The sequence below is a fragment of the Ixodes scapularis genome, unplaced genomic scaffold, assembly GCF_016920785.2.
Source record: "Ixodes scapularis isolate PalLabHiFi unplaced genomic scaffold, ASM1692078v2 PGA_scaffold5__190_contigs__length_132052651, whole genome shotgun sequence".
In the NCBI taxonomy this organism is placed as follows: Eukaryota; Metazoa; Arthropoda; class Arachnida; order Ixodida; family Ixodidae; genus Ixodes; species Ixodes scapularis.
In genome coordinates, this window is record NW_024609880.1 from 22,148,623 (window position 1) to 22,175,831 (window position 27,209).

The 27,209-nt window shown below is 45.9% G+C and overlaps 1 protein-coding gene and 1 non-coding gene across 2 annotated transcripts in view; both read left to right on the forward strand.

The window, feature by feature from the left end:
- Positions 1-27,209, forward strand: part of LOC8050492 (reversion-inducing cysteine-rich protein with Kazal motifs) — a 231,124-nt gene that overhangs the window by 127,723 nt on the left and 76,192 nt on the right. Inside the window, exons 4-5 of the mRNA XM_040502511.2 lie at positions 2,753-2,789; positions 26,252-26,334. Of these exons, the coding sequence (XP_040358445.1) occupies positions 2,753-2,789; positions 26,252-26,334 (120 nt within the window). The remainder of the gene's footprint in view (positions 1-2,752; positions 2,790-26,251; positions 26,335-27,209) is intronic.
- Positions 14,690-14,764, forward strand: Trnas-gga. Its single transcript has one exon. It is a non-coding gene; the product is annotated as a tRNA-Ser (tRNA).

The following is a 27,209-nucleotide window of genomic DNA, read 5'->3' on the forward strand; positions in this document are numbered from 1 at the left end:
GTTGCACAAAAAAATAAGGAGCTTTTTCAAACGCCTAGCGAAATCTGCGCTCTCATAGACCATTACTTGCACCGGAAGCTAGCTCTGAAACTTTCAAGTTCGCCTTAATACGCGTGTTTAGAGTGGTGCCTGACTTTCAAGCAAACTTCGCTAAAACTCCGCCTTGCTTGGCGTGGGAGCATCCTGATAGCACTATCCTGGGGTGTCTGTCAATAGACCGGTCCCACTAAGCGTTCCACGCATCCGTGACGCCGCCCTAACGGTAGTTCGTGGGAAGCAGGCGCCAGTTCACGGAGACAGCTCATGTCGCCTCGTGATCTACTTGCAGAGAACCTCAGGGGAGTTATTGCTCTTTACAAAATTATGGGGCAAAAGACTAAGACAGGCAAGAACAATGCGACAGGATAGAGCGCTACTCCATAGCCTCCTCCCTACTCACAAAGCCTGGCAGCTCGATGACTGAGGCATAGAGTGCCCGGTCCCAAATTTGGAGCGCGAGGATCTGGTAGCACAGAGCATTTCTCGGGGACGCTGGTAGCGAGCGCACAGCTTTTGCAGCGACGAGGACACGCGAAGAACGCGAGGATCACGAGCGGACATTCCATCGTTGGGGAAAAGTGTGTTTCGGCGTCTCGCCGCAGCGGGCGGCCGTTACATGACTCTCCTCTCATCCGTTGTCTGCCGCTCTACCTTTTCACACTCAGCGCCCGCGTCTCGTGACGATCTGCCAGGCTTTGTCAGTATACAGAAGGCTATGACTACTCACAACTGATTATTTACTGGGGGGGATCGGTGGCCGAGTGGGCCAAAGCGCACACCCAGCTCGACGCGCGTGGAGCGAAAGCTCGCGCTGCAGAACTCAGGGATCCTGGGTTCGAGCCCCACCCACCCCTGCCCGTTTCGATCTGGATGAGCATCGTACCGGCGTGCGGTCGTGTATCACTACTGCGTGGTGCACGTTAAAGACCCCAGGCTAGCGGTTGTACTGCACTATCAAAATTACTCATCTACAGCGTGTGATTCGTCGCAACTTTAATGGCTGACCAACTAACTACACGCTGTATAAATATCCCCATAACCCAATTATTTACTGCTTGTATCTTGAAACAGGTGAACGAAGTGGACTAAGTAAATAGGGAGTTTTAGAATAACGTACGCAATTTTAGCGCACGCTAGCGCTAAATTTAGCGCTTGTATTAGCGCACGCGACGCAGGGGAGTTTTAGAACAGCGTTTCTCCGCCGCGACGCAAAAGCCTAAGCATCTCGCGCTTGCGACGCCACCAAGATAGTCAAATTTTTATTTCACACACGGAATGATGTAACTTTAAAAGAAAACGAGTTTTCTGGTCCAGAGTAGCATTTTAATTTGTTTAAACATGAGAACACGACGCGAGCGGTTGACCGGTCGTGTCCGCTTGCGTCGCCTCGGCAAGAGAGGTCTCGTGTACTGACCTTCGCACATCGTTCCTTCGCCGTGAAATGTTCGCGCGTCGCAAGCATCAAGTTGCCGGTGATCGCTGCCAAACCGAGTACAATGTCGTCCCGTATTGAAAATTCCAGTCGCGAGGATGCCGCCGACGTCGCACTTACGACGCCGCCAAAGCAGCCGCCGACATAACCCTGGAAGCCGGCAATTTTTTCAACTCTGCTCGTCTTGGCTTTAGACAACTTCTCATCACGAATCCTCCTTGGAGAAGCGCAAAGACTCTTTGCGTACGCACGCTGTTTCCGAGAAATAGCGCACGCTAAAATTGCGCACGCAAAGCGCAAAACCTGGTTTGCGTTCGGAGCATGCGCAGTGGCGACGACGCTATTCTTTGCGTACGCAAGGCTTTAGCGTGCGCTATTCTAAAACTCCCTAATAGACGCAGCGAATCACTTCTTTTTTTTTTTCATTTTCATATTTTTTCTTGGGGATCTTTTTTTTTTTTTTTGTCAGCGATTCACAAGATTTATTTACTTAGTTCACTTCGTTCCCTTCCTTCATGCTACAATGAGTAAATACGTCATCAGTTCCGAGTAACGCTCTGCTCTGTTCCATTGTCCCCTCTTGTACTAGTATTGTGTACTATAATTTTGTATTGAATAACCAACTGGCGCAACAGTTAACTTTAATTGAGTTATTGCTTGAGCAGAAAGACAACACTTCTTATGATGCATGGCGGCATCGGTAACGTAATGAAACTGGCTGCGAGATCGGTCTACTTTGTGTGTTTTCATGTTCATGTAATAAAATGCCTGTTGAATCCTCGTTTGAAAAAAAAAAGAACTCACTTGGCATAATATGGGTTTGAATTGTATGAAGGACTGTTTTGTTTCAATAAAAATAAACTTCTATGTGCTCTGTTTTTACCCCCGATATTTCGGGGAGGTAGTGACCAGCAATTACGCAGGGGCGCAGCTGCAATAGTAAATTATTTGGCAGGTTCAGCCTCTTGGAAAGCAGCGTATTCCTTCGCGTAAATGAAATACTTATGCAGAATTAGCAATAGCATTGGTGAATAAACAAGTCAAGAAAATTTAAGGGGGGGAATCATTTTCTTTGCGACTTCATAAGCACTCTTGTTGAGCAAATCCCCTGCTCTCAAGTGTAAACTACAGCTATTTTATCTTGTAAACTACAATTCTCTTTTATTTTAAGGAATTGTACGCTATTAGATGACGAAAATCATCATTGCTTCAAGTATGACAAAGGATAATATGATAACTTCTTCAAAATTAATCGTTACTTTTCTTTTTGTCTCGTTCCAGTTGGAGTTCTGGTCCTGCATCAATGACACCCTAGAAGGTGAGGTACTTAAAAATTCCCAGGGTGATGAGAACAAGCATGGGAAAAGCTATCTGTGTCTTTAAACACTGCGCCACCGAATGCGTTTTTCTTCCTAAAACAGCGTACGGCGATTCGCCCTGACAACATCATGATCATCCTCGCCATTATTATATATCCCTTTCCTGAACACTAATGTCATTATACCTGCCCGCGATGTCGCCCAATATTCACTAAGAACACAAAGCTTTTGTTATGATTAGTATTAACTTAATTCTTCTTTTTACTCTTGTTGTTGTTGCTTTTGTTGTTATATTTGTTTTTAATGTTGTTCGGCGATTTAATTTCACACCCTGCAAGGGAAAGGGGTCACAATTCAATAACCTTTGAAAAACTATATATGCTGAGCCAACTGTTCACTAGAACGAAACTAAAAAAAAAAAAAACTGCTAACTTTGCTTTTTTTTTAATTTTCTTGCCACTGAAAGGACCCATGACTAATTTTGAGATTGGGTGACTGTCATAGGTTGCGCATTTTGGTGCGTCACCAGGCTCACGTACATTTAGCACAACAGAAAACGTTGCATATCGTTTGTGACGGGGCGATATGAGAGCCATATGATTATAAAAGTGTGTTTTCTTTCTAAAATTAACATAAAACTTCTGACGATACTCTACGATCTAGAGCTTTAGCATACTTATACTGGGTGTTTTTTAGGGTTTACATACATTTTTCGAAACAGCCGGTTACGCTAGATTAATGCGGTCTGTGCAGATAAGTTCTACGTCCAGGATATAATGTATCTTGATATTTGCTTCTCAAACATAAACACATTAGTCGATTAAAATGCTATTACGGCATGGAGACAAAAATTTGCAACCAACCTTTCACACGTCATCTATGTCTCCTGCCAATAAGAAATATGCGCACCTTCTAGACAGAGAGCGGGGCGTAGCCGGCTGCTACCATCACCTTCTGTTCCTAAGTTGCGTCTGACGGCTTAAATATTGCTCGAAATTCTTTTTTTAATTTTCATGGTAATATTTTTTTTAATATGGCTGTCCGATCTATGCCCTTTAAAAAAAATCTTCATTTTCCTTGCAAGATTATTGCGTGGTCTCGTGGACAGCAGTGTTATAAGCATATAGGTCACGAAACCATGTGTTTCATCCCAGCTTTGCCGAAGCTGGTGAATATACATTGGAACCGTCGAGGAAAGTGAACGGCTAATAAAGGGGTATTCCTGCGATTTTTTGACCTACCCAACTAACTATATTTTACCGAATCCCCAGCCGTTTTCCATTTCGAGTATGCTATTTAGTATAGTGAAATTCAAAATACTTATTGTGAAATCAACAAATGAAAGTGATGCCAAAACCAACGTTCAAATACACCAGCGCGTTTCAGTGCCGTGACGTCAATGGCAGGCAGGCTCGCCTGTCGAGCAGGCAGTCGAAAACATGGACTAAGCGGAGCATTTGTTTCGTGTTGCAGCGCGGGTGATGAACCGAGCTCCCAAAGCCTTCATTTGGCACCATATAACTGCTTGTAATCAGGTCGGAACTAATTCTACAGTCCAAAGAGTGGACCCCTGACTTCCACTCACGTGACTTTTTCGTTGTTGCCAGTAGAGACTTTCGGTTTGAAAAACATGGTGAGGACCAGAACTGTCAATGCTACAACTTCGCGAAAGAAAAAACTACTGGAAATACTATTAAAAAAATATTGGGATAAAAATATTTGGGCTACTATTTTATCGATGTATGTTGGTGTGATTAGTAAATTTTCAGACAAATCAGGAACCATGACGAAAACGCCCGAGCACCCTTTTGTGCTGAGCCTGCAGCCAATGCCGCATGCACGAGGTCGCTACCTTCACGCGTTCTTCCGCAGAACGAGCGCTTGCGCTAGACATGCATGTCTCAAAGCCATGAACGCGTTTTCCTCGGCGACGCGAAGTACGAGTTTAAGATGACTTCCGCGGATGGCCCATCGCCAGGGCACGGCTGTTGGGCAGGATATCAAACTATAGGGGGCACTTTATGCAGCTTTTTATTCCCACACCCTGGTGTTTAGTAACACAGCAAAACAAAGAAATTGAACCTAGCCTAGCACGGTCTAGGCAGGAGCGCTTCGCTCTGAACAGCGCTTCAGTCGCACGAGGAGCGGCCTTCGAATTGTCACTTTCGATTTCTTTCGGATCAAAAACCAACAAGAAAATACGGTTTGTTGTCACCACAGCTAAAGCGTACCCCTAGAGGCATGACCGTTTGATCTGATCCCCAATACTCCGTTCACCCTTAAGCTGAGATTAAAAGCTTCTCCTTAAGCGCAAGATTTCTGCCCTTGCGAACGCAACTGTGAACGCGCAGGCACGCACAACCAAAGCACTGCGGAAGCCAGCGAGCTCGCGGTAAAGGCGGAGCTTCTAGTGCCACCTTAAGGGTGAATGAAGTATAGTTCAGTCGGTAGAGTTCGAGACCCTTAACCTCGGGGTCTTCGGTTCTAGCCCCACGTTAGGCGCCAGTGTACGAATTCCCTTGCTGCTACCCGTCTCGGAGAATGACCCAACGCACCGATTCAACAAGACGTAGTCACTATTGACCGTTATCGCCCGCGCCGCTATCCCAAGTGCCCCCGCGCATACGCTGCGATGGCCTTTCATTGGCGGCGGAGCGCCGCTCCCGGTGCCTATTGCACTTGGCCTCCTCGCGGTGAAAACAACTAAGAGTGATTTGGCATGTTAGCCAGCTGGTACAACGCTTTAGATTCCCAGGCTGCCCACAGCTAGGTGGAGCGTTCATTCAACGAGGTTGTCCAATCACAGAGGCAGGGGTTTCCCCAGGAATTGAAATAAGGGGGATGTCTAAATTTTTCGGAGGAGCGGGGGGGGGGGGGGATTGAGAATAAAGGAGTCGTTCCGAATTAAGTGGGTGCCTTCAGAAAAACAAGGGGGGTGGGGTGTGTAGGGAAATCACTGCACAGGGGCCATAGTAAGAACACCCCGAGACTGGGAAAAAGGAAGGACGGAAAACACAGATCTCTTCTGTTCACAGAGGCCAATACGAGAAAAATAAAAAAATAAAAGGGAACGCATTTTTATGTTGTATGTGGCCGCGCTGGCGCTCATTTCGGCGTAGGCAGCTTATTTCGGCGTTGTCAAGTTTGTACTTCAGCGAAACAATGTTTTCAGACATGCCAGATGCACTTTTTTTAGCAAGCTGTCTTAGGCTTGTTCATAGGCAAATTGTTAAGTCTGGCGACAGAAATGCGGCTTGTAAACGAGCAGTCTTACTGAAGGTTAATCGTGTTGACAAAAATCTATTTCAGCTGTCAGATAAGCACTACAGAAGTCAGCCTCCAAAATTTCTAGTGAGAAATGCCGCCATCATGAATCTCAGTTCGAGCGTCTCATCTTCGTGACGCCACATCTAGAGAAAGGGGCGTCCGTTAGGTCCCTTCATTTTGTTCAATGACGCCAGTCAAAACATAGCTCCAACTTACGGCCCATGAGACTTGAATCATCGTACACTGAGCGGAATCATCAAACATTAAAAAAAGCTTTCCTTCTTTTTTTTTTTTTTTTTTTTTTTGTCCGGTACGTTAGGTTGCTAAACGAGATGCAAAAAGGAAATGTAAAAGCTTATAGTGTCGCAAATTTGCAGTCGGTTTTATAACTTAGCATGCCGGAGGCACTCCTTGCGGCATTTCATCCCTTTTAGCTAGTACCAAACTGGGCAGGTCAAACAGTCGTTAAGTGTGGTATAGTGGTAGGCGTTTCTTTTAGGAGGTTGTTTTATTGATTGTATCCGCCTGGTGTAGGTCTTTCATCTGACTATAGCCGTCATGACTTCGAGAGGGCGAAGTGAGCGCGAATCGATCACATCCGGTCATGTCGAAAATGAACGTCTAGCACCAAAAACGTTTCTTTTTCTCCTTTTTTTTATAGCATGGGAGGCAGGAGTCGTAAAGCAAACAGTTTACTCGGAAAGACAGTTTTTTTTTTTTTTTTTAAATGAAGCCATCTTCATTTCTTTTCTTTTTTTCCCAACGGAGAAGTCCACATGATACGGCGTTCTTTGTTTGCGATTTACGATAATTTTTCGCGCGCACTCCGCGATTGCTGCGTTGCCCATTGCGCATTTCTCATTAACACGATTAAAAATGTGCAATTACAAACAAACGACGAGCCAGATTGAAAGACGTCAACAATACACCAAACGCGGAAGAAACAAATGAGGCTTTCGATCCGGCTGCGCGTTTTACGATCCCGATCAAAGGGCGTGCCGCCAGCTCCTTCGAGTTAACGTCCCTTACTGTCAAACAGTTTTACGACATCGTTTTATTAGTCACGCGTAGACCGAGAGAGGGGAAGAAATAAAGGGTGCCGAAGGAGAGCGGCGTCATTTCATTATCTCGGAATGAAGAGAATACGGATCACGAAGCACGGACAGTGTGCGAAGTATTGGGCCTATTTTGCGCAATAAGAATGTTTCTTCGCCTGGCAGTTGTGCTGGTTTGTCTTCTCTAAAAGATCGGACGTTTATTACCCTAGGGCCTACCCTAATGAAAAAGCCATCTCTATGGGAAATTTCGTGTGCCCAATAAACACATATAAATCATACAATATATATAAGAACACACAAGTATCATATAAGAACATATAAGAACCGTATAAGAAGCCTTTGAAACGTTTCTTATATGGTTCTTCTATTGTTCTTATATGTTCTTATATATCTTATATAGTTTTTAATAGATCTTATATGGTTCTTATATAGTACTTATATGGGACTTATATCTCCTTTAATATCTTGTATGATTCACATCTGTTTATTGGACACAGATATTTCTCATGCAAATGAAATTTTTCAATAGGATAAGGACTTTTCAGGTGGATCAGAATGACGGTCTTAAAACACTATTAACGCAAATCCTCCTACGTCAGCATCCGACTCGTTTCCTCGTCGACTGAGTGCAAGCCGAGCGCTCACGCAGTACTCGTGCCCAGTCTAGTGGGTGACGTCACACTTTCAGCACTAGGCCTTTGCCATCTACGAGGCATGGACCGATTGCGCTCGTACTTATCGTGTAAGCGAGGAGCGAGAGTGCTTTGGAGGAAGCAACGAGAGGCGAAATAGCGACGTCAATGCTGAGATCTATGACCGCAAGAACGCGAGCTTTGCGTAGCACTCCGGTTCAAAAGGTAAAGCATTGTTTTAGCGGTGTGCGAATATTCGATTTCCAGTGCGAATCGAATAATCATTGGCCAAATAATTCGACTCGATTTTCGGACTTCTAGTATTCAAGTTTAAGAAAGAGAGAGACAGACAGACAGACAGACAGAGAAAGAAATTAATGAAGGCTCTGGAGAGACTGGCAGTCTTAAAAACGGCGTCCGCTACTCCATAACTTGAAATTGAAGAAAATAGCGAAATGTATGATGGTTTAAGAGGGGAGAACCAATGATAAAGGTAAGGGACGATAAAGCGAAAGATCACTAATGCGACACAACCAGAAAAACACAAACGCGGAGCGGGTGACTAAACAATATCGGAACACCCTTTCTAATATGAACACCCACAAAACAGGTAAAGCACGAAATTATTCTTCAGCACTGTATTTTTTTAAACTTTTTGTTAATTGTCTGTTGGGAAGATACATATCACTTATTCCACACACGGACTGCAAACCGCTACGTTTTCTCCCTCACAAACGAGCTCAGGAACAAACACAATCAGGTGTGAAAAAACGTCTTAGCGCCTAAGAGATTTATGAAACTGCTGTCTTTAAAAAAAAAAAAAAAAAAAGTCACAAATGATCTTAGCTGATGGGGGATGTCTGTCCAGTAGTTTGAGACAAATTTTCATCCTTTGCCCTTCAAGTGGCGAGCGTTGGCTGTCTCGGAGAATGTGATTCGCACCTTCAAAAGAATGACCGTATCCCCTTGTTTGAGACTCACGTTGCTGGACTCCGTCCAAGAAGCTGCCTGCGGAAGCCACTTGGAGTCGTAATCGGTGTAAGAGAGCATCGGGGTTTCTTTTTATTTTGTTGCAAGGTGGTACCTTAAGATCCGAGTCAATGTGATATAAGAGAGCGTCGAGGGAGTTTTCGGTAAACAATTGCTTCTGAGAGTGTTCTTCTCGGAATTGCCCTAGTAGGAACTTGGCATCCGCAGTTGTGAATGTGACTAGTTCCATAGTGTCGCGAGAATAGGCTTCGCCAGCCAAACGATCTTCTTGAGAGTTTCCGGGAATGTCGCAATAACCCGGATTTCATTGGAGGCGTATTGTATATCCAAATCTCTCTTCGTGCAGTAACGTTCTTTGAAATTTTTATAAAAGTTTTCCCAAGAAGGACTTCATTGTTGTGCCTTTTAACAGTTTCAATGCGTTCTTGGAATCTGTCAGTCTAATCCAATTTTCCTGCTCACCGAAGTTCTCAACAGAAGTGATGAAAATATCACATGCAACTCAGCCACCGCTGATCATGTAAGGTGATAACGGCAAAAAATCTTCCATGCACTAAATTTCGGAATGGGGAATTCAAATGTTGAGGCATTTTTTTAAAGTCTATCTTTCTATATAAACGTGTACATCATTGTTGTAGCAGTCTCCCACATGATCCAGGGACAGTGCTTTTGCCAAAGAAGAGTAGACATGATTTGGGTTCAATGCCTGAAATATGTCTTCGTATGTTTAATGGCGGTATGGTCCACGGGGGGGAGCTAGGGGTAGGGAGGGGAGGGGGGTGCACTCTAAGTCTGGGCTATAATAAACGTGCTATGGTAGACACAAAAAGCAAATTGTTGTGTGTATGTTTATACAGCCGGAAGTTAGTCTGCCTCAGTGGACGTCTGGTGTCTCAGCTGTAGATGAGCAATTTAGCCAGTGTGGTACAACCACTAACTTGGGGTTTTTAACAGGTACCACGCAGTAGTGATACACGACAACACGCCGGTACGATGTTCATCCAGATCGAAACATGCAAAGGGTGGGGATTGAACCAAGGATCCCTCCGTTATGCAGCGCAAGCTTTCGCTCCACGGGCCCAGCACCGCAAGGCCATATTAGACTCGCTTCTTGACTTTGTCGCGACAGCAAACATCCAGGACTCCATCTGAATAGAGACATTTCTGGTAACCCCCTACCTATCCACACCCCATTCCCCCACCCCTTCTCTCTCCGATGTCAGTGGACAATTGATTAGAGAGAGTCGTACGCGTTTTACTTCTTTTTTTATTAATAAAACATGTTCAATCAATCAATGTAGAGGTCACGTGACACAAAGTCGTGGCATGATCTTTCCCGCTAAATTTAGTGGGAAACTGAATTGGTCTTGAGGTTAGTGGCCTCAAATTTCCCACTAAATCTAGCGGGGAAACTAAATCCGGCTTCACTCGATCCAGCTTCACTGATGTTCAAGGGTTAAAAGCGCTAAGAACGACGGACGAGTAGGAAGGCACATGCAGTGTCTCTCCTACTCGTCCGTCGTTTTTAGCGCTTTTAACCCCTAAACATGTTCAACCAACTAGCCCAAATCCAAACCCTTCAGCTTCACTGAATCCGGCTTCAGAAAATCCGGAACAACTAGTCATTGAATGTTTCACGTTAAAAGTTGCTCGAGGAACACCTAGACGTAGGAGCACACTTAGTGCAAGCATTTATTTCAAGCGCTTTCCTCAGATATTGGCGAAATTTTATGAAGGACTATCATTGAATGTGCGATCGTCAGTCGTACGAGAGCTGTATGGAAATGAAGAAAACCATCAATTCATCGACCCCATCTATCGATCGACCCCATCGAGCACCCGCAACACATCGAATACCATAATGTTGACATTTATTTTTATTTTAAGCTAATTAATTAGTTTAGACCGTGTTAAAGAACAGTCTAGCACGACACCAAAAAAATTATACGTTTTGACTCGTTCGATGTTTTGACTTTCGTTCTGTTCTCTAAAATTGGGTTGTGTGTATGTTTATACAGCCTAGAACTTGGTCTGCCTCACAGGGGCGACGAGTCTCTCAGCTGTAGATGAGAAATTTAGCCAGTGCGGTACAACCGATAGCCTGGGGTCTTTAACGTGCATCACGCAGTAGTGATACACGACCGCACGCCGGTACGATGCTCATCCAGATCGAAACTGGCAGGGGTGGGGCTCGAACCCAGGATCCCTGGGTTCTGCAGCGCGAGCTTTCGCTCCACGTGCTCCGAGCTGGTGTGCGCTAGGCCACTCGGCCACCGATCCCCCCTTCTGTTCTCTAGTGAAAGGCAGCACTGCGGATTTTTCAGCTGGAATATCCATACCTCTTTCACGAAAGTATTGGTATGTCTTATCATTATCGAATTGCAATTTAGTTTGTAAAATACCTGAGGAAGAACCAGATGCCCATGCACCAATGTCACCAGTGTAGATTGAAATTCGGAGCGGTGGCGAAAGTTGTTTCGGCAATTCAGCCATGATCACGTTCAATAAAGTAGGACTTAAAACGCTACCTTGCGAAACTCTATGACTAAAACCATACGTTGTGCTGTTTCCTTCCCTCGTTGCTATAAATTTTCTCTCGCTGAGCAAGCAGTTTAGGATCCAGCCCAGTGTACAATGCGACCTCGCGCCTTAAGATGAAGGAGTTCGTGCAGAGCATAGGTGTGGCTCACGGTATCAAAAGCCCGACGAATGTCTAAGAACACCGCTATAGAGAAGTTCCCAGATTTTAACTGCTGTTCGACAGTCGAAACGAGAAAAAGGACGGAGTCAATCGTGCATCTTCGAGAACGAAATCCAGTCATTTGTTCTAAAAACACGCTATGTTGTTCAAACCGTCATTGCAGAAGCAAGTCTATCATCTTTTTGATGAGCTCCCCAACGCAGCTAGTGAGACTTACTAGACGTAATGAATATAGTGCAGCTGGAGGTTTTCCACACTTGAGTAGATGAACTTTGCCCGTTTCAATGAATCTGGCATAGTTTACCTTCTTGAAAGGTCATTGAAAAACACAAGGCTTGCTTTGGTTCCAGGACCAAGATTTGCAACTGCTTCGCCCGTTATTTTTTCTGCGCCACGAGTTGTGCGCTTTAAAATTGTCCTCAGTGCATCTTGAATTGCGCGAATACTGAAATCTCAGTCAAGTTATGAGATTTTTGGTTAATTACTTCGGCTATGTTTTGCACGGCGGCCTCACGTGATGCGCCGTATTCTGAAGAGGACAACGCTGCCTCCAGTTGTATCAGCAAAGCCCAAACATTTTTCGCTCCACGAGACGGTTAATGTTAAAAAGATGCACAGCGAACCGGAGCATTGTGTGCATTCTTTGCGTAATTCGCAACATGGCGTCGAATCGCGGGGGCCGCGACCTCGACAGCTGAACCAAGCGGACAAAGGGAAGGCGGGGGACGACAGGCGTAGGACCCCTACTTCAGAACTGTTGTTCGCGGTACCGGCGAACCTGTCTAGCTTCGAAAGAGAAATCGTGTGCCGGTGAAAACAATTCGGATTTATTTCGTAAGACACTCCCGACGACTTAGCTGACTCGTACGAAAAAGTCGCCGAGTCGTCGCCTCTTTCTCCTGGCTGAAAACATCGCTCGTCTTACGAACAAGATTTGTTAAGAGCTTGAAAAACGTGAAAAGGTCAAGAGCGAAGTGCTTGACTTTTGCGCATTTTGTGTGACGTGTGGCGCGTGCGTGGTTCGTCTGCTCCGTACGGCCAGAAAAATTAAGGGAAAAAATGAAAGCCGTTTACAACTCCCTGTAACGCCGAATTAGAGCACAGCTCTTGAGGAGGAGGATGCAAGGGTACTGAGGGGTCGGTATACCCCTCCTCCCTCCTCCTTACCTCGTCATCCTGCCTGCTACTCCGCCAGGGGGGCCACGTGGCCTCACGAGGGACACGAGGGCCACGTGGCCCCCGTGAGGTCGCGTGAGCTCAGGAGGGTCACGTGACCTCAGAAGGCTCACGGGACCTCAGGGAGTCACGTGACATCAGGGGGTCACGTGACCTCAGGGGGGGGGTCACGTGACTTTAAGGGTACGCCAGGGGGGTAAAGGTGGGTGAGGAGGAGCGACAAATCCCGTGCGCCGACACCCTGGGTCCCGAGTGAAAGATCGCGAAAGAGAGCGACAGAACACGAGAGGAAGAAACCAATGATGCCAGCTGAAGGACGACAGTCGCAATGGTAATCGCGAAGACTGAAAACTCTCAGCAATATACATAGTGATAATTTAGCGTTGTAAACTAAATTTTGAGCTATTCTAACGCTTATAAAAAGCGGTATATTCATTACGCTGCATTAGCTATCCTTCTGTTGAAATCTCGGAAATCTGGTGGTTTCGTATTCCTGGGGCGCGGCCAGGCGCGACCACCCGCGATGTCGGTTATCTGGTTTAGTTTAGTTTTGACGGGAGGCCATACATGTGCGCGCTATGCAAAGAGAAAGCTTCGAAAGGAACGCGAATATCTTTCCACCGGTAAGTTCGTGGATTGTTGAAGTTCATGACACTGCTCTGATGATATAATTATATTTGTGAAATCGTAGGCAGGGGGTAACCATGTGTGGGACCGCGAAGGTCTGCCTGCAAGCTCCGCCTCTTGCGGCAGCCAGAATGCATGGGAAAAGGGCGGACCTTTTCCTCTAGAGTTAGTATGTATGATCTCTATGGGGTACGCCGGCGGCGACGGCGCTCAAGCCGGAAATGTGCGCCTGAGAGCTGCGCTCTAAAAAAAACGAAACCGCGGTCGCGCGGAGTGAAATGACTACCCGGCAATTCTCTCCTCTACATTTCTTGTTTCTCCCCAGTTGAGTTTCGATTTTGGTTTCGAGCAGTTGCGTTTCTTGACATTATTAAAAATATACGTGACGGTGTAGCAAAATATTGATTCGGTAGTTTTCTAACATTATATTAAACCACCTGGCAAACCAAAAAAAAAAATGTTTTGGATGGCGTAAATGTTTCTTTAACGCCGTTTTTATCCCGAATGAGGTGCCCAAAATCTGACGGGAGCTTATTGCAGGAGAAAAAGTTCCGTGTAACCAAAGTTTCAAATACACGTTGAAAGATCCCCGAGTGATCGAAATTCATCCTCAGTTCACCGCCAGGCGGTGCTGTTTCTTTTGCACGGGAAATCCCAAAAAACTTGACCTGTAACGTCGTCTTTATGTCTAACAGCCTCTCTTTGTTCCGTGTGCCCTGCAAGAGATAACATAAGCACGTCATGTTGTTGTCTTTTCTGACCTATGTGTTGTTTTTTTTACTCTTGTGAACGTTCCTAATAAAATGATTGACAATGCAATAAAAAGCAGAGGCGCAAGCGAGCTGGACAAGAATGACGAAAATAATTCCTGGAGAAGGGGAACAAGAGGGACAAAGGACAAACACAAATCTCAGAACACAGCTAGGTGACTGGTGCGTGACCGAAAAATTTCGCCTGGCCCTGGTGTCCAACCAGGGACCTCTCCATTTCCAGTGGAGCGCTCTACCAACTGAGCTAACCTGGAGTTACACGACAGTAGAGCAAACGGGTTTTATCAGCTGCCACCAGTCTAGCACTAACAAGGGTCAACGGCCTGCATTTTTAAGGTTAGGATTGATAATGCAATTAAGTGCAAAGGTACAAGCGAGCTTGACAAGAATGACGAAAATAATCCCTGGAGAAGCAGAACAAGGGGGACATAGGACAGACACAAATCTCCAAACGCAGCTAGGTCACTGGTGCGCGACCGAAAAGGACAACTTTGTTTGTCCTTTGTTCGTCTTGTTCCCCTTATCGAGGGATTATTTTCGTCATTCTTGTCCAGCTCGCTTGTTCCTTTGCATTTAATTGCATTATCAATTATAACCTTAAAAATGCAAGCCGTTCACCCTTGTTGGAGTTAGACTGGTGGCGGCTGATAAAACCCGTTTTCTCTACTGACGTCTAACTCCTGGTTAGCTCAGTTGGTAGAGCGCTCCACTGGAAATGGAGAGGTCCCTGGTTCGATACCAGGACCAGGTGAATTTTCTCGGCCACGCACAAGTAACCTAGCTGTGTTTGTCCTTTGTCCCCCTTCTCCAGGGATTATTTTCGCCGATTCGATGTTCGACTTTTCAGGCCGGTTTTCGACACTTTAACATTCGATTACCATCCAAGTTGAAATTTCGGTATTCGCACACCTCTGCTTCATTTATTTCAGAAGACGCACACCGATGTACGCGCCGTCCAGGCACACCATGCGTAACAGTTTCAGATGTGTAACGTCACCGCGAACTAAAACAATACATTACGTGTTACAAGCTGCCTTTTAAGGAATAGTGTGGCCATTTTTATTATTTTCGGACAAAGCTTGCTAAAATAGACAGGTCAGAATAATTCGAACGTGGAACCAAACCAGATATGTGGGCAAACAAAGAAAATTCTTTTTTTTTTAATTTTTAAAGCTTTTCGCTGCATTGTTGATCGAGCCAAGCATGTTTGGTTTTCTCTTTATACAAGTTTTGGGTCATTTTATGAATCGCTACGAAATGTTAGTTCACACAGGGGTGTTCACTTCCGATTTCTTAAAGGGCCCCTGAAAAGAAAAAAAAAGTTTTTTAAAAACAGTCTGGTTGGGACACGCGTCTCAAAAAATGAATTTTACGCGAAAAAAAAAATTTTTAGAGCAATATTGACGGCGAGAGATTTATTTGAAACTTTGCGCGCAAATTCCAGGTCATTCAGCTCGGCTTCTCATTGGTAACCATGGTCATTCAAATCGGCTTCTCATTGGCCAATAGAATGAGTGACAGTTAGATGTTGGTTATAAAATCTTCGTGATCTCTTGAAATCTTCTTTTGAATTACATATTTTTAGGTTTAAGAAACAATCCAAGGAATGAATGTCGCAATTGTTTACAAACGTTCTACAAAATCGTAACTTCCGTTCGGATACTACAACAAAACAACAAACAAAAGCTTCGCCATTTTGTTTTCTGTCGTGGTCGCCGTCTTCGCGTTTCGCGTTCTGAAGAGGGCTTGTTGCTTGTGTTAGTTAGTCAGTCATAGTAAGTACTTAGGAAGTGGCGCGAGGTGACAGGTTTCTGTTTTTCTGCTCTTCTTTGCGCGATTCGTGTGTCCCGTTTACCTCATCTTTTGTTTGTTTTCTGGCGCGCGCCAGTGCCAATTTTTGTTTAGATGTCGGTTCCCGTGGTTCCCGTAAAGAGTTTAGTGAGGCACGCGGCACCGCACTCAACGTTTAATAAAAAAAAAAAAAAATCAGTTACCACTGCGTGTCCTCGCGGCGGCTTGAAGGATCGTGCGGCTCGAACGAACTCGTCGAGGCACCCGCTTCGCCGCGGCGAAGCGGGTGCCTCGCGAGCGGTTGTCTCGCGGCGATCGGAGCGGACGCCTTCCGGCTGGCGAGGCGTGTCCTCGTACGGGCGAAGGCCCAGCTGCTGGCAGCGTTGAAGCAACCGACGCTTCAGGTCGGGGTCCACCGCGACGACTATGTACTGTGTGTATGACCACGGTACGTGCACGATACGACGCGGTATGTCGTTCGACCGGCAGACAGCCGGCCAGGGGCTGTGTTCCAAATCTCCAAATGGATCCGAGTTTCTCCGGCGGATCGTATCACGTGGCAGCACAGATTGAAAAACGCTGTACGCGGGTAGGTTTTAGAACGCCAAGAGTACAAAACCCTCACCCTGGGGTAAGATCGAGTCGATTTTGGAACACGGCCAGGAAGTAGCAATGGCTCTCGTGCGGGGCGCAGCCAAGCCAGGAAAGCAGCCAAGCCGATCCACTACGAAGAGGCGGGGACTACCTCTCCTCCACGCGCCCGAGATGCCGAGAGAGAGAAAAGTGGAAAGGAGGTGACTGCCGACTAAATTGCGTCTGGCGCAGTCAATATTGCTCTAAAAATTTTTTTTTTTTTTCGCGTAAAATTCATTTTTTGACACGCGTGTCTCAACCAGACTGTTTTTTAAAAACTTTTTTTTTCTTTTCAGGGGCCCTTTAAGGGACATTCGTGTTTCGTTCGTCGCGATCAAAGCTACTTCTTGAGTTGTGCACCACGCTTCGTTCGAAGCATGGATGTCCCTGTGACTCCCGACGTAACCGGTCGCAACATAACGTAACGTAAAAATATTCCCCTGTGTAAACCGACCTTAATAATAACATACCATGTTGGTTAACAAAAATATTGATCTCTATGGGATTTTTCGAATAGTTCGTTGGTAGGACTCTATACGCAGCATATGGCTTAAAATTGCCTTACGAGGCACGGAGCTCGCAAAATCTCGGTGCATTGTATTACACCGCCATTGAAAGTACGAAACAGATCTGAAGAAAACCTGTTGCCAGTACACCTTTATTGAGACAGCCATAGTTATGGCCACAACCACAAGCATATACGTGAGAGTAACAACCCTGCTTGTGAAGTTGCATAAAGAATACCGGAAACGGTTCTGGATCAGCGATATAACGCATTTTGTGTTAGTAAGCTACTATCTCTTGAGCGTTATACATATAATTATCTCCACGCGCTCGCGTCACAATTGTGTGTGTTTGTCTATACATCTGGTCACGTTGATTACTTCACTAATTATGATATTTGACTGTAACGTGCTCAGGCGTGAGGTTCAGAGCTAGGGTAAGTTTTTCAAAGAGAGTAGTATTTGGCTGAATGTTGTGGCAGTACGTAACTTTTACAGCGTGCTTCTAGCTTCGACGTAAACGAGACAAAATTGCCTCCAAATTCTACTTGTTGAACCATTTTTTCAAGTTACAACCTACCGTTTTTGTTTGTGTTTCTTATCATTCTTGCAAAATCAAGCCTGCAAGACTTATAAGGGATAAGGGAAAAAATAAAATGGAAAAAAGGCTATCCAAGCGTAAGAGGTTTGCGCAGAAAATAAACAAAGCATTTCAGCCTTGAAAGCTGCAAGAACACGAGTCCCATTTGGCAGTTATTATACGGGGTCCGTGGCCTGAACTAAGCTGCTAGCACGTATGCATAATTAGGAGAGACGGGGGGCTACGGCGTCCTCTTAAGCGCAATGAAGATGCGATGCCTCGTCTCGCTTGACTGTTCTCCTCGGCGCCAGCCTAACCAAGCCAAACAAGCCTTCCCGGCTTACGTGACAACGCATCGTTGTGTGGGCACTTAAAGGGACACTAAACACCCCGCCCCCCCCCCCCCCCCCCCCCCGAAAAAAAAAAAGTATTGTTTATGTTTTGCCAGGCGATCTATTATGGTGTCAGAAGATTAACCAGTCAACGTTTTGCTACAGCGCCACGTATATTTTTCATAAAGTGAGAAAACGCAACTGCTCGAAACCGTAACCGAAACTGGACTCGGGAGGAAGAAGACATGTAGAGGAGGAGAGAGTTACCGGAAGTCACGTTGCTCTGCTACTTTCTTCTTTTTTTTTTCAATCGACGTATTTGCAGCTTTTTAGAACGCACCAAAAAAAAAGAGTTATTATATATTTTTCTATTTCTAGTATTAGTGTGTTCCTTCTATGAGCCACTACTTTGATTATTTTTGGTGGTTGTGTCTAAACCATAGAAAACGGCACGTGACCACGGCGAAGAGAGTGAGCGCGACTCAAACCGGTCAGTTCTCGATCGGCGGTTTTCGGGCGGAACGAAAACAAATTTCGAGCCGCACATTGTGTTCTGCGTGGTTGGGCTCACAAATCTCATGTACAGATGAAAACACTTTAAATGCAGCAATACTCCTCTATTTCCAGGGGTGTATAGAGTACCCAAGGTCAGGCAAACGAAGGCAAGGCGCCATTTCAAGCCTGCTTAGTGTCGTTCCCTCCCGCTGCCGAGGAACAGCTGGCAGTGGCACGCGGGAAAGATGTAGGCGAAAAAATTAAAAAGTGAGGATGGGATGCAGAAGGAAACGGGAGAACGAGAGAGTGACGAAAAACGATAATACGTCAAATAAATACATCCAGGCTGATGAAGACATTTGCGTTAGAATGGGGTTGCTTACGGCGAAATAAAACACTGGCGCCGTCTATCGTGTAGACTTCGAATCGATCTAGGTATTCTAGTACGGACGGGTTGGTCTCGAAGTCGGATGTCCTACGTATTCTGCCCACTCAGTGTAATGGGTGTTCAGCACTGAGCGGAAAATGCCAAATACCTCGTCATCTAACAGGGGTATTTTCTCACCTAGACTGACGGCCTTGCAGTATTTGATTGACAACAGCTAAAGATTGTCTAGGAGAAATTGTCGCTGATAACGCTCTCAAGGTTATTTGAAGGTCATGGTTTAAGAACCAGCGTGATATCTTCTAGTTAAGGCTGGTTCCCGCACTTTCGTTTAACTAGGACCGACTGCGAAATACCTTTTTTTATGCCTCTCGCGACCGCGTACTAAACTCTAAGGGACGAGGTGACTAATGCGCGCGTTTGTTTATATGTGTGTGCGCGTGCACGCGCGCATGTGTTTGTGTGCGTGCATGTGCGTATGCATGTGCGTAGTTGGTGTAAGCATGTATGTAGTGCGTACAATTGTTGAGCGAAACATCCAGATGAGCACGGCGTGTGTGGAAGGAACTTTACACAAGAATGACGACCCTTATCGTTCACAGCTAGCGATTACAGGAAGTTTACCCTGAAAGAGGAAACGAAAGCGAAAAAGAACGTTGGCCGATACACCGAGAAAGATCCGGAGAAAATCAGAGAAACAAGTTTTTGTTTTCACGTATCAGACACAGGCTCGCTCTTTCGCCCAGCTTGGGGGCTCCGTGGACCGGTGGGAAGCCGTCGGAGAGCAAACACAACGGGCACGCAACACCCGGGAAGCCAAATGACCGCCCAGCAAAGAAAGAGCAGCGAGGAAGGGCGGTACTCCAGCCGTAACCCCGACGGTCGCTGGACCCTACCGCGGTGGCATCCAGACGCAGAAGCCCGCGCTGCGGCGTTAATCAGCGAGGCCGTTCCCGCGCGCGCGTATCGCATCTATCACGCGCTCTCGCAGTTGGCTGCGCCCGAGAAGCGTCGCCTCCGAAATGACCGGAAGTGGACACCGAAGTCCGCGCGGGAAGCATGCGAGCGGCGCCGAAGCAGCGAGCGCAGCCCGCTTAGTTCGGCCAGGTCGCGGGCGCCGGAAATGCGGCACCAATTAGGCGCCCCAAAGAGCCGCGATGCGCGCGCCCAGCGTTGCGTGACACCCCGCACTGGTCGGACACCACCGGGAGCTGGGACGCAAAGCGCATGCGCGGCTGCTGCCTTAAACAGCTCAATCGAAACGTGGCACCTTGGGAACGACGACCTGTCGGTTTGGATGGGCTCTTGGCTTGGATGGATCTTTTGACGCTTCGTGCAACCTAATTGTGTATTGCAGACAACACCTCCTCAGGCTGCTTCGGGGCACTACAATGGTTTTTGAGCTCGTCCGACCTTTGCGCGGAAAGGAACCCCGTCGAACGTAGGAACGTAAAGGAGAACTTTTTTTTTTCTTAGAAATTTCAGTTATTTTGGAAGTTTTTAACAAATTAGAAAATTACAAACAAACAAAAAAGCGTGTAGGAACAATTAAATGATTGGAGCATTGGACTGAGCGGCTGGCCAGTTAACTGCGGGTTATAGGCTCGTGGCTGCTGCGCCGAGGGCGTGCACGCATCGTCGCCTCGTCGAAAGCCTCTTGCCTCATCGTAAGTTCAGGCTCTTGACACGATCGGCGTTACTAATGGACCTGGGCTCTTTATACTTCGGCGTCGGCAAGTCCAACGCCCGCCGGTGTAGAACGATGTTCGTCGTCCACCTCGCCGCGCCCCACCATAGGACCAGCGCGGCGGGGTCGAACCAACGATTCTTGGCAGAGATGCCAGTACAATTTGGGTTGTGCGTATGTTCATACCGCCTAGAACTTGGTCTGCCTCAACGAGCGACGAGTCTCCCAGCTGTAAATGAGAAATTTATTCAGTGCAGTAGAACCGCTAGCCTGGGGTAATATACTGTAATCAAATTACACTAATAAATTATTTTTGTGGTAATGAGTAATGTAATGAATTACTTGTCTAGGCTGGTAATATAGTACTGTAATGAATTACTTTCAAGCAGAAATTCTAGAAAATTACTCGTTACTTTAGAAATTACCTTTGTCTTTGTCAGAAATAAGATGGTTCGTTTGCAAGCCTAGAAAAAAAATAGAAAATTTATTTTGCACTATGGGATATTGCGGAAAAGACATGAGAGTAAATAAATGAAGGCCGTCTGACCTGTTCCTCGTACGAGGAACACGACAGACACACAAAGGCGGGCTGAAAAGGTTGAGGAGACGGAGAAAAGATTTTCTCCGAAGAAATAACTGGAAGTCCACGGCTCACGAACTCCGCACTCTAAGAAAAAAAAATGCAGGAAAAAATTGGACGTTTACAATTTTTTCTAACGCCGAATTAGAGCGCAGCTCTTGAGGAGGAGGGGGGGAGGGTACGGGGGGAGGGTATGCCCCTCTTCCTTCCCCGCTAAATTTAATGGAGAAGATTTTCCGCTAAATATAGTGGAAACATTTTACGTTCCTGACGTCACACGTGACGTCACTAGGGTAAGTCTAGCGGTAATTTTTTCCGCCAAATCTAGGGGAAACATTTCTCTGCTTAATTTAGCGGCAACATTGGCAATATTAGATGCGTGTGACGTCACGCGACGTCACACGTGACGTCACTTGTCACGTCACGAGGGTAACTCTCGTGACCCTCTTAAGAGTAACCCTCAAAACTTTCGCGATGGTAACCCTTGTGGCCCTTGTTAGGGTAACCCTCGCGACTCTCGTGAGAGCAACTCCGTGAACCTTGTGAGGGTAACCCTCGTGACGCTCGTGAGGGTAATCCTCGTGACCCTCGTGAGGGTAACTTTCATAACCCTCGTAACCCTCGTGAGCGTAATCCTCGTGATCGTAACCCTCGTGATGATAACCCTCGTGAGGGTAACCCTTTTGAGGGTAACTAACCCTCGTAAGGGTAATGCCCGAGACCCTCGTGAGGGTAACCCTCGTAAACCTCGTGAGAGTAACCCTCGTGACCCATGTGAGGGTATCCCTCGTAATTCTCATGGGGGTAACCGTCGTCAGGGTAACCCTCGTGAGCCTCGTGAAGCTAACACTCGTGGCCCTCATGAGGGTAACCCTCATAACTCTCACGAGGGCCACCCTTGTGATGTCACATGCGACATCACGTCCTTCACAAAAATGGCATATCTGTACTTATATAAAAAATGGTTATATGAAAAGTTTGGCCTATCTGGCCACATGAAGCATATCCGTTTATATAAGGCATATCTGGCCACATATGCCCCAATCAAATAAGGCAACCTTTATATATATAGTTATTTTCTACACAAATCTACCAAAAGTGACTTCTCATCTGTATAAAAAAATACCAACTGGATATTGAGCGTGTACCAACTTTTATTAATTTTTACATGAGCTGCACTTTATGCCACTCCTGATTTTGCTCAACTTGTTTCCCAGGGAAAACAGGACTATCGGCATTCGCGTAACAAATGTCGATGAAACGTTAATGTCGACGAAACGTGTGTCCATGAAACGTGTATCCACGAGAAGGTGGCCATGGAACGTGTTATCACGAAACGCAGGGAGAATAAAAAATGCAGTATTCTACCTGCAGTTGTGACATGATTTCAGACGGCCAATGGCAGGTGACTGCTGGTAGAATTTCGGGAAAATTATTGTCCCGGCTACCAAGCGATAGACACGGCCTAATTCTAAAGGTAATGTGGAATAGTACCTGTAGGAAAACGATCAATTGTCCCGAAGTAGGTTGCTGCGCACTTACGTTGACGATACCGGACTTGAAAGCTGTAATCCGAGATATATGTCGACACGGTCACGGCAGATCCACTCAAACACAAAAAAAACGAGAAGGAAGGTGTCCGTGAAGATTCAACACGATGTAGCACAATCTGTCATTTGTAAACCCGAACACAAAACGCATCACAAACAATTCTTGGGCTTCTTTGAAAAAATCGCTTGTTGCCGATATACGGGTAGGACTTTTCGAACGAGATAGCGTTTCCTACACAAGCAGAATCCACAGCAGCCACGCAGGGCGCGCCGTACGCCAAACTAGGTCCGTATCCGCAAGCAGGCATTCTGATATTGCCAACGGCTAACGCGTCATCCGTCCCACCACGCGACCACGCTTTTGCCATTTCCTGCGCACAGAGAGCGGAGTCTAGCGATGAAAAGTTTACGGTTGTTTCGTTCGGCAAGTAATCACCTTCTACCACGCTATAAACTTAGGGAGAGAAGGAAAAGGAGAGAAGGAAAGGCCAAGCGGAAGTGCACACACAAAAGGCTTATCTTCTGGGGCATCAATGACCACAACGAGTGGATTTGTCACTTGCACCCAAGGTTGATAGTGCAGTGAATGCTATGTGTTGCCTTGGGCTCCAAGCAGGTGCCGTGCTTTGCCTTATCACCAGCTTCTAGACTTTAGTCACGTGACCCTAACCGGAGACACGATTGGCCTAATACATGCATATTGTCTACCCTGCTGTCACTACCGAGTGAACAGAACAGCTCTATGAAGTCCAGCTTTTTAACTTACAAAGAAGCTGTCCAGCCCGAAAGTGACCCAAAACGATTCAAGTTTGAAGATACTGTGTTTTACGCCGTATAACCAATTATAATATTAAATGAAAAAATAAGCGCGACTATTTTTTTCGCACGATGTCCACAGATTTACTGGTAATATAAATATATATATATATATATATATATATATATATATATATATACAGGGTGTTTTTTTTTTATTCTTACACATTTGTTTAAAAAAAAACGTGAAAGCTACACCAATGCGGTTTGTGCAGGTGGATTATACGGCCAGGCGGACAGTATGCGGGTGGCTAATCTTTACGATAAGTCGACTAATTAATTAAAATTCGTTAATTAACTTTTTAATTACTGAAAATAAACATATGGTTTGAATCAGAAAATTGCTGAGCACCATCGAAAACCCCTAAATCAACTAATTTTAGCAGGATATAACGCCGGGGCAGCGTTTTACGGCGTTCTGTAAGAACTCTCTATTTGGACGTGTTTCTAGATTTCGGTTTCTTATCGGAGCGCATCACCGCGCCCGCGGTCCTGCTCCCCAGTGGCTGAGACGCGCAACACACGTGCGCTGTACTTCCCTCCATTCTACGAGGGAGGCGAGGAGGTGGCTTCGCGCCGCGAGCACCAGGGAGCAGGATCGCGGGCGCGTAGATGCGCTCCGATAAGAAACCGAAATCTACAAACGCGTCCAAATGGAGCGTTTTTACAGAACGCTGTAAAATGCTGTCCCGGCTTATATCCTTCCAAAAATACTTGATTTAGTGGTTTTCCATGATGCTCTACAAGTTTCTAATTGGAACCATATGTCTATTTCCACTAATTAAAAAGTTAATTAACGAATTTTAATCAATTAGCCGACTTATCGCGAAGATTAGCCACTCACATAATGTCCGCCTGGCCGTATAACCCACCTGCACAAACCGCATTAGTGTGGCTTTCACGGTTTTTTTTAAACAAATGTGTAAGAATAAAAAAAAACTGTATATATATATATATATATATATATATATATATATTACCAATACATTTAAAATTATGTGTACGCTCTTAGGTTCCCGTTTATAAATTCCATTTCTTTTGCGAATGGGTTACACATAAAAGACACCACAAGGAGCACATCTTCCGACTTTCAACACACGATGAATCCCCGACGCTCGCAAACGGAAGGTTGCGATGCTGCACAAACGGTTTTTAAAGGTGCTGCGTAGGGTACTCCGGGCGCAACGGCTTCGCAGCGGTTCGAAGGGAAAAGGATTCGGGACGGCGAAGCATCTTCAGTAAGCTAACGGTTCGTGTTTCCCCGCTAAATTTAGCTGGGAAACATGAACAAAATTAGTTTCACTTCTATGTTTAGCGGGAAAATTGACGTCGCGTGACATAAGCACCAATTCAATTTGCCGCTAAATTCAGCGGGGCGGTTACACCGATGCCGATGGCGACGCCATAACCGCTTAACGCGGAGACGGGCGCCTAAGAGCTGCGATCTAAAATCCATCGTTTGATTAACTCGCTTTCCGATCTTATGCACTTCGTCATATTGTCACGCGTCAAACATACAACCAAATGTCATTTGTCTTTCAATCTTCAAAATGCGCAATTGATTAATTGGTCAAAATATCTGCAATAACTTCACTTTAAGGATGTTAACAATAGTTAACCAATTACATGAGACTCATGTAATATCGATCAATCAACTAGTTTCTCGGCGAGTACATTTGACTTTTTGCTTGCACGACTGAAACGGGCCCATATATCATAATCAACGGATATATTTTTACCCATATATGTATGTCGTGAACGGCCTAAATGTGGCTGTTTTTTAACTTTTATACTGCGATGACAATATATGGCCGTGGTTACGCACTTATATAGCCACATATGGCAGTATTCGCCCACTTATATGGCGATATCTGGCCTTACTTGATCCCTTATATAGCGGTATATGGCCATATTTGACTCCTTATATTATCATATATGGCCATATATGAAATATATCAGGGCAATACGGGACATTTTTGTACGAGGTGTGACGTCACTATGGGAACTTCCCATAATGCAAAGCATGGTCACGCCGACGGCGTCGCCGCTCAAGCCGGAAACGGGCGCCTAAGAGCTGCGTTCTAAAAGGTAGCGACGGCGCATTTTCTTCCCTTCTACTCACGCGCCCCCAAGCGGACACGAGAAGAAGAGAGGAACGATACGTTTTTCTCCTTCTCCAGGCAGACGGGAGAAAGCTCCAGCCCTCCCAACTCATCTTTTTTCGGATTCGGTTTTCGAGCACGTCGCACACATTGTTTAACAAATGTTGTTGAGTGGATTGAGCTTCAGCGGCAGCGATGGCCGCTGGTATTTCGTCTCCCAGTCCAAACGTGCAGAAAATTTCGGTTGCATTGACGTTTTAAGCACTAATTTTGTCAAACGAGCAAATGCAGCCTCTAGGAACAGTGAAGTTCTGGAGCGGTGCCATCAGTGCTTCGTACAATGGGCTAAGATGGCCGTCTCCGGATTGCCAAACCCACGCGGAGCCATGCGGACCACGCGAAACGACGTGTCCACAGCGGATGTATCGACGTTGACGACGTTATGGAAATCGCTTAAACTGTGTCCAAAACAGGCAGGTTTTGCTACAGGGTGCCTTGGTGCCTTCTGTGCTGAGTTCGGCAGTCAACGTGGTTCTGTATTTCTGGGTGTCAGCAACATAGCAGCAACATCGTGATGGCAGTGTTGTGCGCGTTGTGCTTCGCGTTCTTTCTTATGGGCCGATGCGGTAATCTGATTGAGTGACATGCTGTTTACTCCACACGCATTTCTTAAGACTGTAGAAGCAGCGCCCGTAGGTCGTGCAAGTTTAAATATATCCTTTAAGCGTCGCTTTAAATGAAATGCTTGAATCTGAACTCGACGCTTCCTGCTCCTCCCATGCACAGACATCAACCGTGGAGACGGCTGGTTCGGCCGACCCTGCTGCCACAAGCCCAAGCTCAAGAAATGCCAGCTGGCCTGCCTAAAGGTATGTCCTCAGCACACTTCTGCTCCGAAATGCACAGTTGGCTTAAACCTGAAGCTTTGTAATGATTGAAGCTTTGTCGGAGGTCATTCACGAACATATTGAATGTGGACCTTTCGGTTAGCACCCGTTGGTCTCTCGTGCTATTTATTTCCTACTATACCTATTGCTAAATTACCCTAGCATCAAGGAGAATGCAGGGATTGGTGTTCGACGCGCCGCACACGCTGGCCTCAGCAGTAGTAACTTTTCTAACACAAAAGCCTAAAACAAATTGCATCTTGAACCCGCGTTCGTCAAAGCTTTATTTTGGTTATTTACTTCGAATCGTTTATACGGGGAAGGCATGCGCGCGTAGCACGTAGAACAACAATCCCTATATTTTCTTTGAAGCTTGGGTAATTTAGCAATAGGTCTATTTCTGTTGTTGTTGGCATAGAATAAAATTGACAACGACCTTTAACTCCAGAAAGTCCAGTGCATGGAATGCAATATCTAAAGGGGTAGATAATCGAACCTTCAAATATCCCCTGAACACTTCGAAACGACTGAAATATGATCCATGATATCCGTAAACTATAATCACACGCTGTATTTTCAGCGCCATGGATATATTGTTCGGTCCAACCGACGGATTCTGCAAGCGCTTAAAAATTACTCATCGAGGCGGCGCGATACATTTCGGGATATTTGCCCGTGACGTCACGCTCGCAACGTCACGGGCCTATAAACAGCCAAGGGTACCGTAATCACAATCATGCTCACTAGGTGGCATCAGCTTCATCGTCAACGCGTTACAATCCCGCCAAGTGGGAACACCCGAGATATGTTATACTAGAACTTAGGGGTGTGCCAAGTCTTTGTCATGAGTCCCGGTG